The sequence below is a fragment of the Mytilus edulis genome, chromosome 1 (assembly GCF_963676685.1).
Source record: "Mytilus edulis chromosome 1, xbMytEdul2.2, whole genome shotgun sequence".
Taxonomy (NCBI): Eukaryota; Metazoa; Mollusca; class Bivalvia; order Mytilida; family Mytilidae; genus Mytilus; species Mytilus edulis.
Genome location: NC_092344.1, coordinates 18,051,648 through 18,072,547, shown reverse-complemented (window position 1 = coordinate 18,072,547; position 20,900 = coordinate 18,051,648). Strand labels below are relative to the sequence as shown.

Genomic DNA, 20,900 nt, shown 5'->3' with positions numbered 1-20,900 from the left:
CATTCAATAAATCGGGCTAATACGTCACGACCCACTCGAGAATTCAACCAAAAAAGTTACAGATACTTGATTTTATCCGTTATTAGAAGGAATATAAATTTAAAACTTTGCAAATGTGTTTTTTATGTTAAGATGAACATAATTAGATGATAAGTAAAAAATCGCGGAATTTCCCTTTAATATTATGCAAATGTTTCAGCTAAATAATTGTGTATATACAAATGTATAGGTCAAAGTGGGATACCATCCTGAAACCAACTCTTGAAATAATTAAATTTTTAGTAAGCATCCTTGACCTTTAACCTATTGACTCTAAAAACAATAGAATTTTCAACATTACCTATATCTACCATCTGTATAAGTTTCGTACAAGCAAACAAGGGAAGTAAAGGCTACAATACAGAATCCATTATTTCAATTTTTTAGTTACAATACCCTTGACCTTGAGCTTTAACCTCTTAACCAATAGGAAGCTTGAATTCAAATGAGATTCACAATACAGATCTTGGAAAAACACATTATAACATTTGTAGTTGGTAACACTTCTCATCTATTTTACACTGTACTTGAAGCTTTCTGGGGTGTTCTAGAAAAAGTGCTTTCCTTTCATATAATCATTGCTTTATACTATAATTTTGGAAGAGCAAATCTGCAGTATTTCTGTCTAATTATTCAATGATGTAACAATATAAAGGCGTTCACAGAAATGTTTGGAATAGAATTTTTCAAAAAGTTCACTCAATTTTATTTTAGACTACATGAAAATTTAGGCCTAAAAGGACAGAGCCAGCAGTAATTTTTGTTATAAAACTTGAAAGAACCCAACATATTGTCTGCTATATGGGGAAATTGGGGCCACCTCACTGAATCTACCTCTTCCAAAACTAATAAGATCAACACATTTCCAAAAATTAAAAAAACCTTGCATTAAAAATTATCATGATAAATTTCTGTCGAGTGATGTACATCGTTCATGAGTTCTTCTTATAATAAGCAGGTAACCTATAATACTGGATTATTAAAATTGCTGCCACAAAATGTCCTGTCAATTTTGAAATCATTGCATATTTTAAATTTTCTTATAGCCTGATCAAACAATGAAACATAAACTCTCAGTATTGCTTACTGGTTCTATCGATCTTATATTCATTTAACACTAAGTCAATAATTCCCACATACATATCTGACTATCAAAACCGCCGGACTTGACAGTAATATGATGAGCTAATACAGAAATGGTGCTGCATGGGAAAATCACTGCTTTTGAATATATTTTTTCATTGTCCATTTATGTCATTTGAAAGTCAAATATTTATTTTGGTCCATTCAAATATTTCAAAACAAAAATTCTAAAAATAGTTAAAATGCCAGTTTTGGTAACAAGAATTTATATAAATAGTAAAAATTACAGATTTATTGCAGCAAGTCTTATTGTATTGCACTCTTACCAAATCAAAAAATAAACACATATTTTTTTCAGAAGTTACATTCTTATCACAGGAATACACATATAGTATTAAAGATAATGCTGATATGGGATATTGATTATGTGTATTTACAATGATTCTAAATACAAGATTACCAAATAAAAAACATAGTGCATTATATACAGTATTTTATATGTACAAGTAAAAAAATAGTGAACTATATAAAGTGGTTGTATGTACATGTTTTAATATAGAGCATAATATGCTGAGTATATTTATATCATATGTTTAGTAGTAAAAACTGTAGTTTTGCATATTTGATAAATAGCCTGCTGTTTAATCCATATCGCGCAACTTTGATGCGCACCCTTCATCATATACCCCTACTTTTTTTTTTTTTTTTTTTTTTTTTTCAATAACGTCAGTTTTGTATTTTTTTGGCTTAAGAAAAATTTTCCTCAAAATAGGTCCAATACAACGGTCATTTGACCGTGACGCAATTTATTGAATGACGTCATTGTTTGGTATGTGACGTCACGAACGTCAAGTTTTTATATTTTTTGGCACACTAAATAAAACTATAAAAAATACAAATCACACAAAAAAATACATAAAAATAACAAGTAAAGACTGGCGTTACAATTTTGTTGTATTTTACAATCAAAATAAATCTCATATGTAAGTTTTAATATTATACATTCTGTTCATTAGTCAAAAGGGAGTTGACATAAGTACTACCATTTTTTAATCATGCCATGATCAAATCTTGCTTGTTTCTTGCTAAAAAAAACCTTATAAACTAATATGACAAAGAATAACCGATGATTCATTTGATCACTTCCTGCTACAGATTCAATATTTTGGTCACCTCTGTAAAAGAAGTGTTGAAGATTACCGATTTTCAATTACTAAGAATATAAAATCCCTGCAACAGTTTTTCCATACATATTTTTGCCTTTAGAGCTTACACTTTTGATCATTAAGCCTAAAGCTGACACTTTTAATCATAAAAGCCTAAAGCTGACACTTTTGATCATTAAAGCTTTGTTTAATATTCGTGCAAAGGAACCTATGAAAATACTAACAAGAGGCTGTCACAATGACAGCAAACCGGATTTATTAATATTTATTTGTGTCCTGGCAATATCACAAGAACCATTACTGATGAATGGTGAAAGTGAAAATCATCAATATCAAATTTGACCTCCATTTTGTCATCAGTATCAACATATTAAAATTTGAAAAGCTTGGATTGAATGGTTCATGAGTAAATGCAACAACGTGAATGGAAACGCCATTTTACAATCTTTCAAGAAACATTACGCCTGAACGGTAAAAGTCAAAATCGTCATTATTGAACTTGACCTCTATTTTGTCATCAGTAACAACATATTAAAATTTCAAAAGCTTTGATTGAATGGTTCATGAGAAAATGCACGGACACGACTGGAAACACCATTTTTCAATCTTTCAAGAACCATAACTCCTGAACGGTAAAAGTCAAAATCGTCATTATTTAACTTGACCTCTATTTTGTCATCAGCAACAACATATTAAAATTTGGGAAGCTTTGGTAGAACAGTTCATGCGTAAATGCACGGACACAACTGGAAACGCCATTTTTCAATCTTTCAAGAACCATAACTCCAGAACGGTAAAAGTCAAAATCGTCATTATTGAACTTGACCTCCATTTTGTCATCGGTAACAACATATTAAAATTTAGGAAGCTTTGGTAGAACAGTTCATGCGTAAATGCACGGACACGACTGGAAACTCCATTTTTCAATCTTTCAAGAACCATAACTCCTGAACGGTAAAAATCAAAATCGCCATTATTGAACTTGACCTCATTTAGTTGTCAGTAACAACATATTAAAATTTTAAAAGCTTTGGTTGAACGGTTCATGAGTTAATGCACGGACAACATTTGATTGCCGCCCGCCCGACTGCCCATTTGCCCGCCGTACATCCCCTAATCAATAACTGACATTTTTGTCACAAAAATCCGGTTAATAAAATTTCTTTACACTGTTGTGCATTTCTTTTTTGTTTTGTTTTTTTATAATTATTCAATCTTATACAAATTGTGCCTGAGAAAATTATTATACAACAGCAGCATTTTCAGGATATGAGTTATAATTCATACACCTTCTGTAGTATTTTTGATTGATGGTGCCTCCTGAGATGAACTCTTTGTTTTGATTGCAGTCTTAACCGAGTCTATTTGATGTGTAATTTGAGTAAAATCTTGATGTCCGTCTTTTATAGTAGGTTGTTTGTTGGAAGTTTCTGTAGAATCCTGTTGACTGTCTTTTGTAGAAGATTGTTTGCTTGAAGCATCTGTAGTATTTGATGAGGTTACTTCAGATGAGTTTTCTCCATCCTGCTGAACATAACTCTTAACTGACGAATCATCTTCTGTAATACAAAAATAAAATAAAATACAACACAAGTCTAATTGTCGATTTAACTGGACTTGTACCTGAACCCCCACCCTAACCATGTTACTAGACGTTTGAATAAGCAAGTGCCTTAAATACTGCCACAACCCCCACCCTAACAATGTTACTAGACATTTTAATAAGCAAGTGCCCTAAATACTGCAAACCAATGAAGTTTATAGCATAAATTTGAACTTTTATATTTGATGTTTTTTTATGTTGTCTCACATTGATGCATTTAACCTTTAAAGTATCATTGCAATGACAAGGTTTGTTCTGCTAAAATTTCTGGTATGGGTTGTAAGGATCACATCAATGGACCACACACGCCTACCCACATGCCCACTGTATATCCGGATCAACACTGTATTAGTTTTTTATGTAGATAATATAAACCATGTAGGAGATGTTGTAATGACAAGGTCCCTTCTTCTAAGGTTTCTAATTTCAAAGAGGTATTATTTAATAAAAAAAAAACTCAATAGAAAAGAAAACCCTACTAACACTTCTACATACTAAGTTTCTTGTAGAAAAGATTAAACCATGTTGTTAAATTGTTCATTGTATTCTTTATCTTACCTTCTTGCCATCGATAGCCATCATCATCGTCTTCACTGTTCAATAACAACCTACCACTAGAGTACGACTCATAGGAGCAACCTGAGGATTGAGGGGAATCCTCATCACTTTTTATATCTGAGAAGGATTCACAGATAGATTGAGAGCTTCCATCTTTACTAGAGCCTTTTTGTAGAAAGTGGTCCTCATTCTGTGACTCTACTGAGCTATAACCAGCATTACTGTAGACTGCAGAATATTGGCTGTCTTTTTCACTTATCTCATTAATATGTGTAGACTTGAATGTGGATTTAGAATCTGTCTCATGTCCACTGTCTTTATCATGCTCCTTAAAGAGAATATGTATTGATATATAATTACATAACATGTACCTTGACCTATAATGGTTTACTTTTACAAATTATGACTTGGATGGAGAGTTTTCTCATTGGCACTCATACCATATCTTCCTATATCTATCGTTTATCAAAATCCATACATTTGATTGGTTGACAATAATCATGAGGCATTCCAATACTAAACTTCGATACTTTAGAACAAAATGAGCTTTGGTTAACACTTTTACACATCAATAAAATTACACATTGATAAACACAAATTTCAAAAAATTCATGGCTAGTTGTATCCAGATACCTTAAATGTAACTGTAATTACTGAACCATGCTATTTTACATTGACAAATTATATGTTTTATTTTGTCAATATTATTAGTAATCCACTTAGAAAGGGTACCTCGCTTTAAAACTGTAAACATTATTAGACTTGAAAGGAGTGAAGCAATTATAGTCATTAGGGAGGATGAAACCAATAAATTTCCATTCCTTTCATGTGTTTGAGCTTTTGATTTTGCCATTTGATGAGGGACTTTACCTTTTGAACTTTCATTGCAGTTTAGTATTATTGTAAATTCACTTTTGACAGACTGCAATGTTAGCCATTTTACATACAAAGATCTGGATGAACTATGAAACAGGGAAGTTTACAGTGAACAAACTAACTCCTTTGCCTGTCCTAGGTCAAGCACCATATTTATGTTTGTCTTTTGTTATTTATAGGACTTGGTTTTAATGGGTGCTCTTTGATATTCTCTCATTTCTTTGTCCAATACTTTTATAGACAGCCCATGATTTATAAGGCAACAAATTGTATAGACACCTGTGGGTGTTGACTTCTTGATGACTTTTTAAGGGTTGCCCATTCTGACATTGATTACTTTTTAAGGGTTGCCCATTCTGACATTGATGACTTTTTAAGGGTTGCCCATTCTTTTTCTCCATCATAGCCTAAATCTATTTCAGGTGTCTTGCAAATGATGACTGCTGTACCCCTATTTTTAACATTTTTACCTGTTATGTATGTTTGGTTTGTTCACACATCGTTCTCAATATAATGGAATTTTATGCAACTGTAGTAAAAGTGAGAGGTTTAGCTAGCTATAAAACCAGGTCTAATCCACCACGGTCTACATAGAAATGCATTTACCAAGTCAGGAATATCACATTTGATATCCATTCATTTGATGTGTTTGATCATTTGATTTCGCCATTTGCTTAGAAACTTTCTGTTAAATATTTTTCTCAGAATTTGATATTTTTGTTATTTTACTTTTACATGATAATTAAGTCAATTTGCATGCAAATTTTTACTCACCATGTTATTTATTTTAACAGTAGGTAGCTCTATCTCAGGTTCTTTGAAAAACTCTTTAATTTTTCCACAACAATCCATCCTACAAAACAACATGAATTGTTTCATTACGGTGAGCTGCTATTTGGATAAAGATACTTAATTCATATGTAAAACAAGAATAGATTCATTTGCATTTCAAACACTGTAATTTATTTTCCCGGATACTTAAAATCGCGTTTTTATATTTCTAGTCCACTTCACAGCAATTTATTTTTCGCGATTTTTAAATTGAACTGATGTACTTGATAAGTAAAGATCCAAGTTATATATATTTTGAAAGGATTTAAATTTCAAGTTATATATATTTTGAAAGGATTTAAATTTGCTTTATTTACTGTTAATTCAGAAATTATTGTGAGGTTTTAATTAATGCAAAAAATGCGACAGAGTTGTAAACGAAATAATTTAAACTCACATTTTGAAAAATACCATATGAATTAAATTTTTCTCAAAATCCTAAAAATTAAAATCGCATTTAAGTCTAAAATGACAAAATGGCAATAATTAAATGCATGCAATAATTTCTGAAATTTACAGTAACTACTTGCAAAAGTCGCGAAAAATTAATTGCTCTCAAAAATAAGTTGGTTTACAGTAGTCAATTTGTTACAACCATATCTACTAATGGTATGGTTTCTGTTGTAATTATCTAATTTAAAAAAAATAATCCTTTAGTTCTTTTTAACTCCTACATTTTTATAGATATTCTTTAATCCATTTGCTTATTTCAGTTTTTTTTTCACAATGCTTTAGAGACTAATTCAAGTAGCTTATTTATTACCATGAAATCATACTGCATATTTCAGAATTTGCTTGATTTTGTTTAATTCATTGTTGATAACACAAGAGCTGCATCCTTCACTTAATGTTCTTACGAACTGTCTGTGACAGTTCAGATTCCTCAATGCTACTTGAAGCCACATCTCACTGTATAAGATTTACATATTTTGTCAAATGTAGTGATGTTTTTTACTGCTATACCTCCTAAGTTTAATCAAAGAGCTGATAGCTCTGAAGTGGAAGAAGGTGAATAAAAGGTAACTTGAATTACCATAAAAGCAGCCCCACTTACCCAGGCTGCTTTGTTCCATTATCGTTAAAATGTATTTTTTTTCTTCAAACAAGAAAAGGTCATAAGTACATGGATTTCCCATCCGTACAATCATTTTCTATGTTCAGTTGACTATGAAAATTAGGTAAAATCTTTAATTTGGCAGTAATTAAGAAGATCATATCAAGAGGAACACATGTGTACTAAGTTTCAAGTTGATTGGATTTCAACTTCATCAAAAACTACCTCGACAATAAACTTTATAACCAGAAGCAGGACGGACAGACTGACTAGAAAACATATTGCCCATAAATGGAGCATAAAAATAGTAAGACTTGTTACATACCTGCCAACTTTTGAAAGTTCCCATATGGGTTTTTACTGCACAACAACAATTTTAAAGGTTACAATTTTTAGCGACGTATTTTGCAAGATCTGGATTGTCTAGAAAAAGTGTCATATTTGTATGATGAATATACATGCCTTTTCCTGAAGTCTGTTTGCATGATTCTAGTTATATATTAAATAGGTAGAAAAAATATACATGAAGCTAGCAGACCAGGGTTTATTTTCCAGATTAAGAATATTAGATGCTTGTTGAAATTTCCAATTTTGAATTATGCACAAAGATGGACCTTTAACAGGTTGGGAACAACACTCCAAATGAGGGTAACCTAACTGGAAGATCATCACAACCCACTGTAAAAAATGAGCACAAAAAAAGTCATTTATATTCATATTATTTGATGAAACTTTTCCCCACGAACTATGCATCTATTAAGTACTGAATGGTCAAAACATCATGTTTTTTTATCGACATAAATTTTGTCGTAAATGTAACCAAATTATGTAGAAATTGTGTTTTTTCTTCAAATTTCCATCAAATTGTAATGTTTATAGTTCCCTTATTGCCTCTCTATTTGAATAAAATAAAATAATAAGAAGAATCTATTTCTTGTTTTGTTTTGTTTTGTTTTGTTTTTGACAAATGATTGTTCACTGCTTGCAAATGAATCATTATATTTATATATCTTATCTGTATATATTTTTGTTCATGTCTCCATATCCTTATCATTTGTAAATGTATAGACAAATAAGAAAGAAATAAGCTCCACATGTATATTTGCAACATCGTAAATTAATTAAAAAAATAACATACACTAACACTAGTACTGCATGGATTTTAAGCATTATGAAAGTCATATTTGTAGAAAGCTAAAAAAGACTTAAAAACAGTGTAAAATGTCTTGCTATTTCTTAGCTTACACAATAAAATCTAAAATATACTAACTTTTACAAATTTAAATTTCAAGAATCTAACTACTAGACCTTTTATTAGTCTAGTTGCACATATTGTATATTAACTTCTAATCAATTATAAACAAATTTATGATATAAACTTCAATTTGATCCTTGAAAGGAGGTCTAGATTGCTAAAATAATTTATAAATTTTATTTTTTTTATTTGTCCAAAATCATTTAAATTCATTTAATCAACATCCTTTTATGATTATTTGATTAAAATATTACTCATTTATAGTCTTTTTTACAATTTACATTTTTAAAAGCAAAATAACTGAAAACAGGATAAAACAAAGGGAAGTCACAAAAAAGTATTTCAATATTCCCAATACACATCGTTTTGATCAATCTCCCATGCAGAGTTGTCGGTCCTTGCTCTCTCTCAATCTCTGCTAATGTCTCGATTTTACAAGAATCTTGTAAAATATAATGATACTTTAGATTTTGATTTAATATAAGTAAATAGCGTTCTGATATATTTTTTTCAGTTGTGTCATATCGATTTATATTATTTGATGCGAAAATGCTTTTAAAAAAGGCTTCAGATAGATGTACTATATTTTTTGAGAAAGAGCAAGGACCGACAACTCTGCATGGGAGATTGCGTTTTGATAACACAACGGCAGTTAGCCGGAGGTAAACATCGTTGATTACCAGTATGTTTGACACCCAAGCTGTCAAGTGAAGCCATATAATTATACATCTTCTTTGATGTTCAGGTAAAATTTAACACAGGTGTCAATTACACCCGTACAGTAGTAAGAAATGATCAAATATGGCGTCTGAAAAATTTCATACACGGGAGTTTTTTCTCCTAAACGGGAGGTTCACATGTATGTTACGAAGGGCATCTAATTCACATGACAAAGGAAAACCATGAATAAAGACAACACTTTATATATCCTTTTTATTTATATAAAAACAAAATCATCTTGTCTGCAGGATTGCAAATTCGTAACTTCAAGGGCGAACTTGTAAACAGGGCGAGTTGTCCCGATACCAAATTCACGCATGCGTAATACAAATATCTACAGTTAAAACATCCTGTTACAAGTAAACAAATAACGTTCATGTGGATGAGATGAAATCTATTCTAATAATTTATATAAATAAAAGGGTCATATTTACGATTGTGATTGTTTTACAATCATAATTTACAAATTAAATGATTCAGATGCCTAATCATGTGTAAAAATCGGTGTCAGGAATCTAAGTTGTTTTGAAATTGTAATACACGAAATGAATGCGGCATACGGAGACTCAATGCCAATGGTCAGCCCCTTAAGTCTTCAGAAGACTTGACGTCTTCTTCCACTAAAAACTTACCTAGCAAGACAAACTGCTATAGTGATGCAAATAACCACAAATATAACCACACCAATTACAATACCTGCTATTTCTGTTTGTGATATGTCTGCAAAAAATACAAAAAAATATACACTTTATACATCATATCATATAGTACTGGAATATAATATTATATTAAAATACTTACATGCTAAAAATGGATAAACACAATGTTCTGTGAGCTATTTTACCCCTATAGTAAAATGGATAAACACAATGTTCTGTGAGCTATTTTACCCCTATAGTAAAATGGATAAACACAATGTTCTGTGAGCTATTTTACCCCTATAGTAAAATGGATAAACACAATGTTCTGTGAGCTATTTTACCCCTATAGTAAAATGGATAAACACAATGTTCTGTGAGCTATTTTACCCCTATAGTGAAATGGATAAACACAATGTTCTGTGAGCTATTTTACCCCTATAGTTTACTAAAGTGGATAAACAAAATGTTCTGTGAGCTATTTTACCCCTATAGTTTACTAAAGTGGATAAACACAATGTTCTGTGGGCTATTTTACCCCTAACAGGCTATTATTTAAACTTGGAATTATTATTAATCATGGAATTTTTATAATTTCTTGTGCTTGAAATTTCTAGTAAATTCCATGCTTATTCTGTACTACAATGGTCTGTGCTGCGCACAACACTTTCTTTTACAAAGAAGATAGTACATTTTCAATAGAATGTACTGTGCCGCGCACAACACTATCTATACAAAATACATTATATGGAAAGTGTTATGAACCGCTCAAAACATTATTATACCAAATAAACATGGAATTTATTAAAAATTTCCAGCACAGAAAATTTAACAAATTCCATAATTAAAAATAATTCCAACTTTAAATTATAGCCTGTTCCCTATAGTAAAATGGATAAACACAATGTTCTGTGAGCTATTTTACCCCTATAGTAAAATGGATAAGCACAATGTTCTGTGAGCTATTTTACCCATATAGTAAAATGGATAAACACAATGTTCTGTGAGCTATTTTACTCCCATAGTAAAATGGATAAACACAATGTTCTGTCAGCTAGTTTACCCCTATAGTAAAATGGATAAACACAATGTTCTGCGAGCTATTTTACCACTATAGTTTACTAAAGTGCCAAGTATTTCATACATGTGACAAAGTGTCAAAGAGACAACAAACCGACCAAAGTTTGTTCCATATACCAAAACACTATGACCTGTAGTTTCTTGTGATAATGAGACGTTTAAAATGCATGGATAGACATATGGTTAAAGGTCAACAAATATTATCTTTGTTTGCAGCAGCGACATACAAATTTGCCTTGTCTGGAGCCAATGTTTGATTGCATGTACCATGGTGTAAAAGTTAATTTTTATTTGTGATATATAAATGATAGTTTGAATGGTAAAAGTCCAATGCATCAGAATTAAAAGATTGATTGATTAAATTGTGCTATTTCCTGGTGGTCAGTTTTTCTTGAACCAGTGAAGGAAGACAGTGCACAGAAAAAAACATCAACCTTGTATGGAAAACTGACAATCCCAGTCAATTAGGATTGGAGTCCAGCACACCTGTCATGTGTGGAATCAAACTACCAACCTGAGTGTTGACAGGCTAGTTATACAGTAGTTCAGCTACTTCTATCACTCATGATCAGCACAAAGGCACCACAGACCAGAACTGAACTCAACCTGAGTATCATTAACCCTAATAATATGTAAAATGGCAAAAGGTTTGTTTGTGCAGAACTTTGTTTTACTAGCTTGCCAAACCACAATTTCATGCTTATTTCCTCCAATGACAATGACCAAATGCTACTAATCCAGTTTTTTTACATGTTTAACACCACTAGTGTCACCTGTTGACTCCTGAGTTACCCCGGAGTCCCTGTTGATCAATTTTTAGTTTGCTGTGTAGTATTCTGTGAGTTGTTGTTTGTCTTTTTTCCTTTTTAATTTAAAGTTTCTGACTGCCCTGTTGGTATCTTTTATACCAAATAAACATGGAATTTATTAAAAATTTCCAGCACAGAAAATTTAACAAATTCCATAATTAAAAATAATTCCAACTTTAAATTATAGCCTGTTCCCTATAGTAAAATGGATAAACACAATGTTCTGTGAGCTATTTTACCCCTATAGTAAAATGGATAAGCACAATGTTCTGTGAGCTATTTTACCCATATAGTAAAATGGATAAACACAATGTTCTGTGAGCTATTTTACTCCCATAGTAAAATGGATAAACACAATGTTCTGTCAGCTAGTTTACCCCTATAGTAAAATGGATAAACACAATGTTCTGCGAGCTATTTTACCACTATAGTTTACTAAAGTGCCAAGTATTTCATACATGTGACAAAGTGTCAAAGAGACAACAAACCGACCAAAGTTTGTTCCATATACCAAAACACTATGACCTGTAGTTTCTTGTGATAATGAGACGTTTAAAATGCATGGATAGACATATGGTTAAAGGTCAACAAATATTATCTTTGTTTGCAGCAGCGACATACAAATTTGCCTTGTCTGGAGCCAATGTTTGATTGCATGTACCATGGTGTAAAAGTTAATTTTTATTTGTGATATATAAATGATAGTTTGAATGGTAAAAGTCCAATGCATCAGAATTAAAAGATTGATTGATTAAATTGTGCTATTTCCTGGTGGTCAGTTTTTCTTGAACCAGTGAAGGAAGACAGTGCACAGAAAAAAACATCAACCTTGTATGGAAAACTGACAATCCCAGTCAATTAGGATTGGAGTCCAGCACACCTGTCATGTGTGGAATCAAACTACCAACCTGAGTGTTGACAGGCTAGTTATACAGTAGTTCAGCTACTTCTATCACTCATGATCAGCACAAAGGCACCACAGACCAGAACTGAACTCAACCTGAGTATCATTAACCCTAATAATATGTAAAATGGCAAAAGGTTTGTTTGTGCAGAACTTTGTTTTACTAGCTTGCCAAACCACAATTTCATGCTTATTTCCTCCAATGACAATGACCAAATGCTACTAATCCAGTTTTTTTACATGTTTAACACCACTAGTGTCACCTGTTGACTCCTGAGTTACCCCGGAGTCCCTGTTGATCAATTTTTAGTTTGCTGTGTAGTATTCTGTGAGTTGTTGTTTGTCTTTTTTCCTTTTTAATTTAAAGTTTCTGACTGCCCTGTTGGTATCTTTTATCTTATTTAAAGTGTCTGACTGCCCTGTTGGTATCTTTTATCTTATTTAAAGTGTCTGACTGCCCTGTTGGTATCTTTTATCTTATTTAAAGTGTCTGACTGCCCTGTTGGTATCTTTTATCTTATTTAAAGTGTCTGACTGCCCTGTTGGTATCTTTTATCTTATTTAAAGTGTCTGAAGACACCACTTGATTGTAGACCAACAAACTGACGTGTCAATTGCTATACATCTTTACCATTACTTTCTATCTTAAATCCTCAAGAAAATGTCCTTCAGAAGAAGATTTAATAACCAAATAAAAAATATCTGAGGGTATTGTATATGCAATACAAAAATCCTGTGTATACCAGTAGGAACATTAGATGAGAATATACTTATACAGGTCTAGCATTTGATTGTGAGGGAGCTCTGGTGATTTTTGAATTCAAACTGGTTAAAAAAGTGTAGTACTTGTTGAGAATTTCTATCTTTACATTTACCAGGTTGGAATATTTATAACTGCTAGACCCGCCCTTCACCCAAATTATCTGCAGATTTTTTTCAGCCATTTATATATAAAGTTATGTTGTTATGTGTCAAGCAGGGTTTCCGCTGGCAGTAGAAAAATAATATTTGTGGCGATTAAAATTTGTCATTGGCGAAAAAATTTGGCAAAAGAAATTTATACAATGATTTATTTTCAACCATCATGTTTGTTTACTTTTTTCAGGTGTTCTCTGACTTTACCTGATCAGACAGTACTCGGAATTCACTTAAAGATTTTGACAGAAAAACAATAATCAGCTGATTGCATTTTATAGCTATCCACAACAAAGGAATAATTTATAAAGGTGTTAATTATATTGTTTGACAAAATGATATGGTTAAATGGTGTCCGCCACATGTCACATAAAGGATTTATTAACCACTTTGTGACGCACGTGTTTGAAGCAAACATTTTGACGTCTCCTCTCCTATTTAATGATAGTCCAGAAAGAAAACTGTTATTATGACAAAAAATGTTCAAAAGCAAGAAAAATCTCTAATTTAAAACTTTATCCTTTGACTTTGATATAGATAATTGATTTGAGTGTGTACTTTAAAGTGGTTTCAGTGACACACATGTTTCAAGCATAGTTTTACTTCTCAACTTTTTCATTTTCAAATAAAGTTCTTCTCTTTAAAAGTAAATGTTTATTCATTACAATGTAGACTCTAAGATAAGTTTGAGAGAATAATCATCGACAACAATGGGGGCAAACTCATCTTATTTAGGGGGTGTAGGAAAAAAAAAGGAAATTTTTAAACGAAAAACATATATATGTTACTTGGCGAAAAAATAATAAAGTGGCGAAAAATATTCATGTATTGTTTTTGCGAAAGAGGTGGCAAAATAAATAATTGACCCAGGGGGAACCCTGAATCTGATTTTAATATTTTCAAATTGTTGAATCAATTTTCTATGTGTTAATTACTAGACTGGAAAACATCTTATATGAATAATAACTATCATAACTTGTGGTAAGAAATTAAAAGAAAGTTTGACAGAATGAACAGGAGGGATATTAATAGACATAGAAACACTAGCAAACAAAACACCTTCAATATTTTCAAGCATACATAATTTTATGTCTTATGCCAAAAAATGCATAGCTACAAGCAAGTGTCCTGTACCATTCTAATCTGGAAGTAACTCTCATGTTCACAAGCTATTGTGAATGCAAGGATATGATAGCAACAATATGTCTCCTCTTAAAATGAGGGTAGAATAATTTTACAGTTCTTAAACTGTCATGAAAGAATGCAAGAATAATTATATTGTTTTCAATAAAATGAACTATACAATTTTATTCATTTACCTTTATTGTTTGTAATTCAGAGCGATATAGATAAAAAAGCAAAGCCATAAAAAAATCACAAAATATACAAAGATTGTCATTGAAACAATTGTCCAAGCACAGCATAATCATCATATTTCATCACAAATGTCACACTACATGTAACTGTCTAATAAAAAGTTCACAGAAGAAACAAACACAGAAGGCTTTAATATACAGGGAATTCCATAAGATGTCACCCCAGATCTTTTGAGTGTGCATGGAAGAACAATTAAAGTTGTCCTGTAACAGTAAAATTTATTTTAATATAAATGCAGAAATCAGAATATTTGAGTTTATTTAATTCACATTACAGCTGTTATCCTAATGCTAGCAAGTTTAAGGTTTGATTTGCTTGCTTTCTTTATTAGTATTAATGTTTGCTCAAGTATTGTAATTAAGATTGACATCTGAGAACAATATAAAAAGGCGGAGTTGAACTTGTATATGTTCCGGACCATACGCGTATGGTCATGACCATATGGGTATATACTCATATGGTCCGACCATACGCGTATGATCGGACCGTACACGTATGGTCGGGGTAATTAACAGGTACATTTATGCTTACCTCTTTATATAACCCTTCTAGTTGTCAAGTTATTAAAAAGACACTATCAAAGGTCATTTTTTTCATTAAAAATTAGTAATAACAAGATTAACAAAATAAAATAAGCAGTTTCACACAGTAAATTTCATCACTAGTCAAAACTATAGTAAACACCTTTTTTCATTACCGATATGTTATTACGAGTGAATGGCAAAATGTCGACCTGGGAAAATAACTTCCAAAAATATATTAATGAACTGTTACACAAGAAGTTAACTGTTTTACTATAACCTGACGTAAAGGTCGACAGGATAAAGTCTAATAAATTGCTTACTTTTGAAAATGGTTTGCAGATGTCACAGTCAATCTTAATTACAATGCTTGAGCAAACTTTAATACAAACAAAGCTTTTAACTTGCTAGCATTAGGATAACAGCTGTAACAATACATCAAATGTTTGAATTTGTTGACAGAAAAAAGAAAAGAAAAAATCACATGCAAAAGTTGAATCACTTTAAATTTTACCATAGTACTAAACAATATGACATTACTTTTAGTTAAAATTTGCTTAAATTTTGTAAAAAGAAACTGATAAGGGTAACATCTAGACAGGAAATAAACAAGAACTACTAATACTAAAAGAAAAGAGACTTTGAGGGGGGAATATATACAGAAATTGCTCCTCAAAGCATAAAAATCACCCATCTGGGATTATTTTACTACATTGACCTGTTATCTTTTTAATCAGTAGCAGTCATATTTTATTACTATCATAGATGTCATCAACAGTTCTTAATCATAGCTACGTGTTAAATGCCACTTTCAGCCCTATTGTGCTTTTGCATGGCTGTCAGTTTCTATTCGTAGAAAAGGCTAGATTGCCAAAGAGAACCAACAACCTTCAGTAGTAAAAATGACAATCCTATTCAATTTGGAGTAGACAACACATGTCACTGGCAGGATTTGAACTCACAACTTCATTGTTAACAGGCTATATATAGGAGTTCACTAATAAGGCTTCTCTGACACTGAGGTCCCTAACTATACTGATAAGTTGCGATAAATATGGGAATCACATGTATGCTTCTTGTAAAGAAAATAAATAAGAATTTCTGAAAATCGTTGATTAGAGATAAGATAACTTACAATTAGCCTTTGGTATGATGATGGTTGATGTATTAGAATATCCTGCCTTTCCCAATGACTTCATGGTAATAGTTATTGGTTGGTCACATGGAATATCAATTGACTGGTGCTGGATGTCTAAACCAGTACTATTAACGTGATAGTCTTTTAATAGACCATCATCAGGACTAGAGGCTGATATGTAATAACCATTAAAAGGACCATTCTGATACTCTTCAGCTATAGCCTGAAAAATCAAATATATTTTATATACACTCAGTAATATAATGTTCCATAGTATATAATACGGTGTAAATAAATAATCAGTTCAAAGTCAAAATGAGTTTCCTTGGTGGCAGCTATATTTTATTTCAGATATTCAACAAGATTGCTAGTGAGGTCTTTTAGTTACCGTAGGTGGTTTCTGAGAAGAAGATCGTAAGATATGAAGCTAGTGAGGTCTTTTAGTTACCGTAGGTGGTTTCTGAGAAGAAGATCGTAAGATATGAAGCTAGTGAGGTCTTTTAGTTACCGTAGGTGGTTTCTGAGAAGGAGATCGTAAGATATGAAGCTAGTGAGGTCTTTTAGTTACCGTAGGTGGTTTCTGAGAAGATCGTAAGATATGAAGCTAGTGAGGTCTTTTAGTTACCGTAGGTGGTTTCTGAGAAGAAGATCGTAAGATATGAAGCTAGTAACAACTGTCAGTGAACTCACAAAACTATACTATTATCATGATTATTATACTGAGAAGTAAATTTTATTATCTCCCCTTTACCATGTTGGACTATAATCATATTCTTTTAAGCAAATACTAATGGGTGTTCTACAACAATGTAATGTTTCATTAACATCTAGCTAAAATTAAGAATCTACCTACCTTCCAAAGAACTGTTATCCTGCGGGCATTATTGATGCAATCTTCATCAATAACTTGATAGCCACTGTTCACAAATTCAGGTGGTCTGGATGGTTCTAAAATAATACAGATATCATAGTTATTTAAAGAGTTGTCTCATTAACTTTTCTTTTTTCATTTATTCCTCTGGTTTTCACATAACTTCCATAATTTATACTTGAAATCTTCATGATATACTCGCTCATTTTAAACAATATTTGTTTTCATTTTTGTGCTAGGGTGATTAAAGTTATGATATGTAATATGTTACTGGCACCACGCCTGCTCCTCTGGTATAATAGTACCATAAGCTAGTTTTGGACTTTGTCCAACCAATGACCAGCATTGAATAGAGTTAAAAAGTATGGATAAATATTATAATTACTGGAATAAAGTACTGTAAATTTAGAAATTATTGCAAGCTTTTATATTTATGCGAATGATGCCATTGAGTAAGTATTCCAATAATAAGAACCTGCATTCTGATATCTGATAGATGTATCTATATGCAGCATTTCCAGAAATAATTGTTATAAAGAATCTCATATTTCAGTAATTTCTTCAAAAATTTGTAAGTGTTCCATGGAACCCAGTGTCTTGCCCATTTTTTCTGTAAATCACAGGCTCAACAAAAATGAGGAAAAAATCATTAAAATTATTCCTCTTGATACTATCTTTTGATTGTAAAAACTTCTGTCCAAGTTTGGTAAAAATCCAGGATAGTTTATGAATCTAATAAATTTAAAAAAAACTGTAACTGCAGACTGTATGTAATGTTAATGTAACTGGAAGAAAAACTAAGTCCATTTATAAGTAAAATACAGATACACAGGTACAAAATATAAACAAAATTTCCTTTTAGATACTAACTTTTGATCATAAACAAGCTTCTGTCCAAGTTTGGTACAAATCAAAAATAAAAAAAGAAAGTCATTAAAATTTTAAAAACTTTAACCACAGAGTGAATGTGTGTGGCAGAAAATCTAAGTCCATTTAAAAGTAAAATATGGAAAAAATGGATTAATTTTTTACAAAATTTACTTCTGGATACTATCTTTTGATCATAAACAAGCTTCTGTCCAATTTTGGTAGAAATCCAGTATAGTTTAAGAAAGTCATCAAAATTTCAAAAACTTTAACCACAGAGTGAATATTTGTGGACGCCACCTAAGGAATGTAGTCGCGCTTAGTCTTGCTTTTTGCACAAAAGTTGAAGGCTCAACAAAAGTAGTAATAATAATTGGACAACATAAATTCTGAATTGATAGTAGTACTTCTGTTTTTCTAATGGTTTTGGTTATAAAGTTTTAGTGTAATGTACTAGATACTTTTTGTAGATATTCACTAACAGTTGGTTTCTAAATCATTATTCCCAATTTGTCAAAAATGTTTCAAATGAGTGGAGAATGCTGCTATGAACTTTATACACATTATCTTAAAATACATCTTACTATCTATGTCTGTAATGGCTGAGATGTAAACAAGATCACTTGGATAGCCTACATCTTTCCCTGGTCTAGTTTCAATGGAGAAGTTATATCTCATGTAAGGCTTCAACTCACATACTGCTATATTTGTATCTGGTGTTTCTTCCACCTATAAATTATACAAATAAAGAATGAATTGTCTTAGATTGTTTTTCCTTCAAATACTACAGTATAATTGTAGACAATTGGTCATTATGTACCCTATTTTGATTTCTGTTACAGATATTTGAAAAAATTGATAACTGCTGAGACAAAAATTGCAAATGAGAAGCATAAAAAATAAACAGAGAATGTGTTTGTGGGACACAGATGATGCCACTGCTGCACATCACATAAAGTTATATAGGGACATAAATGAAGAATGGTAAAAGTGGCGCTACCCAGATTTGTACTTGATCTGAGTTTTGTGGTTTAAAGTATTGTGTTCAGAAAAATTGGTTCAGGCAAACGAACAATTCAGCATTATTTTCCATTTGTAAAGGAGTATAACTCATGAACAGTTAAAGTGACCATACCAAAAGAAAAACTTGATTTGAGTTTTGTGGTATAAAGCATTGTGTACAAGTTTCATAACATTTGGTTGAGGCAAACTAAAGTTAGAGAATGGCAACCAACTTTGGGAAGTAAGTAAGGACGTACAGAGGTAAGACTTAATGCCTCCTCGGCTTTGGCAGGGGCATAAAAATCATCAAGATTGACAGAAATTAGTGTTAAAACATTTTTACTTTAGTAAAGTGATAAAGTCAACAACTTCCAACTGACTTTTTGTGTCTGAAGTCAGAGTTGTACTCTGTTGTTTAATTTATTTCTATAAAAAATGGATTCATCTAGATCTTTATGAATGAATATATTGAACTCATAAACAATCATATACATCTTAAAACAATTCTCTTTTTTTTGTGTTCTTTCTTAAAAATTGCTGATTTTCACTTGGTTTATTCACACCACAGTATATGCCAGTAAGGAAGAATAATCTCATTCAGATCTTATGTGAATAGAAAAGTAGGAAATCTGCTTCAGTGTACATGAAACAGGTTTATTATAAAGAAAAAACATAAAAAGAAAACGTGTTCTTGAGGTGTTTTTTTTTTTTTATTGTTTTGGGGTAAAATTAACACTGTACGCTACTGAACAGTATACATATTGTGATCTATTGTTAATTAATTCACCTGTGCATCATCCCAGTTCGAGTCATTTGTAGTAGTTCTTACAGTGAATAGTTTACTTCTGTTACGCTTGAGATGATCCCAGTTCAGTGAAACACAGGTACTTGTTACCGAAGACACTGTAACATTGTGTACTTTATCAGGTCTCACTGAAATCAGATTAAAATGATTAGTATCTAATTACTCATTTTAAAAATAAATACTACATGTTTTGTGCTACCCAGTCTTCCATATTGAATCATTTATGATAATTAAACAAAAAATAACACCAAATATTGTGGATTTTTTTTTAATGCAATTTGTACTACTGATGAATAAGTCTTGTGATAAATACTACATGTAAACTTTTCAGAATACTTTTCAGTAAGTGTTTTCTTTGTCACCAGTGAAACATTATTTTGTACAAAATGATTTTTTTATAATAATTACTATTTAATATTATATGATAAGAGCATTCGTTATAATCTGTGACATATAGGCTGTGATTAAAAAATGTATATATATATATATATATGGTGACAAAAAATATACATGTATCAATCTAATAAGCAGGCATTTATAAATACATTGCATGTTTCAGATTTGATTATAAGAAGCATGAAACACAACTAATGAAAGCATATTTTTTGTGGTCCCTGCTGCAGTAAACATTTAATTCTGTCCATTAGCAATTACTCATTAACTTTGGTTCTTTAAATTGTTTCATTCAAATTCAGCAAGAAATGTAGGCACAATGCAATTTTTTCTGCAGGGGAAGTAATTGTTGATTATTTTGGAATATTCAATTTGTTTGTCCTAGTTCCAGATAT

The 20,900-nt window shown here is 31.4% G+C and overlaps 1 protein-coding gene across 2 annotated transcripts in view; it reads right to left on the bottom strand.

The window, feature by feature from the left end:
• Positions 1-3,467: 3,467 nt before the first annotated feature.
• The window catches only part of LOC139525458 (uncharacterized), a 36,590-nt gene continuing 19,157 nt past the window's right edge, over positions 3,468-20,900 (bottom strand). For both annotated transcript variants that reach the window (XM_071320812.1, XM_071320819.1), the window contains exons 6-13: positions 20,095-20,240; positions 18,890-19,034; positions 17,421-17,515; positions 16,565-16,790; positions 9,818-9,905; positions 6,100-6,178; positions 4,450-4,777; positions 3,468-3,847 (exon numbers count right to left, since the gene is read on the bottom strand). In XM_071320812.1, the coding sequence (XP_071176913.1) occupies positions 3,570-3,847; positions 4,450-4,777; positions 6,100-6,178; positions 9,818-9,905; positions 16,565-16,790; positions 17,421-17,515; positions 18,890-19,034; positions 20,095-20,240 (1,385 nt within the window). In that variant the 3' untranslated portion in view covers positions 3,468-3,569. The remainder of the gene's footprint in view (positions 3,848-4,449; positions 4,778-6,099; positions 6,179-9,817; positions 9,906-16,564; positions 16,791-17,420; positions 17,516-18,889; positions 19,035-20,094; positions 20,241-20,900) is intronic.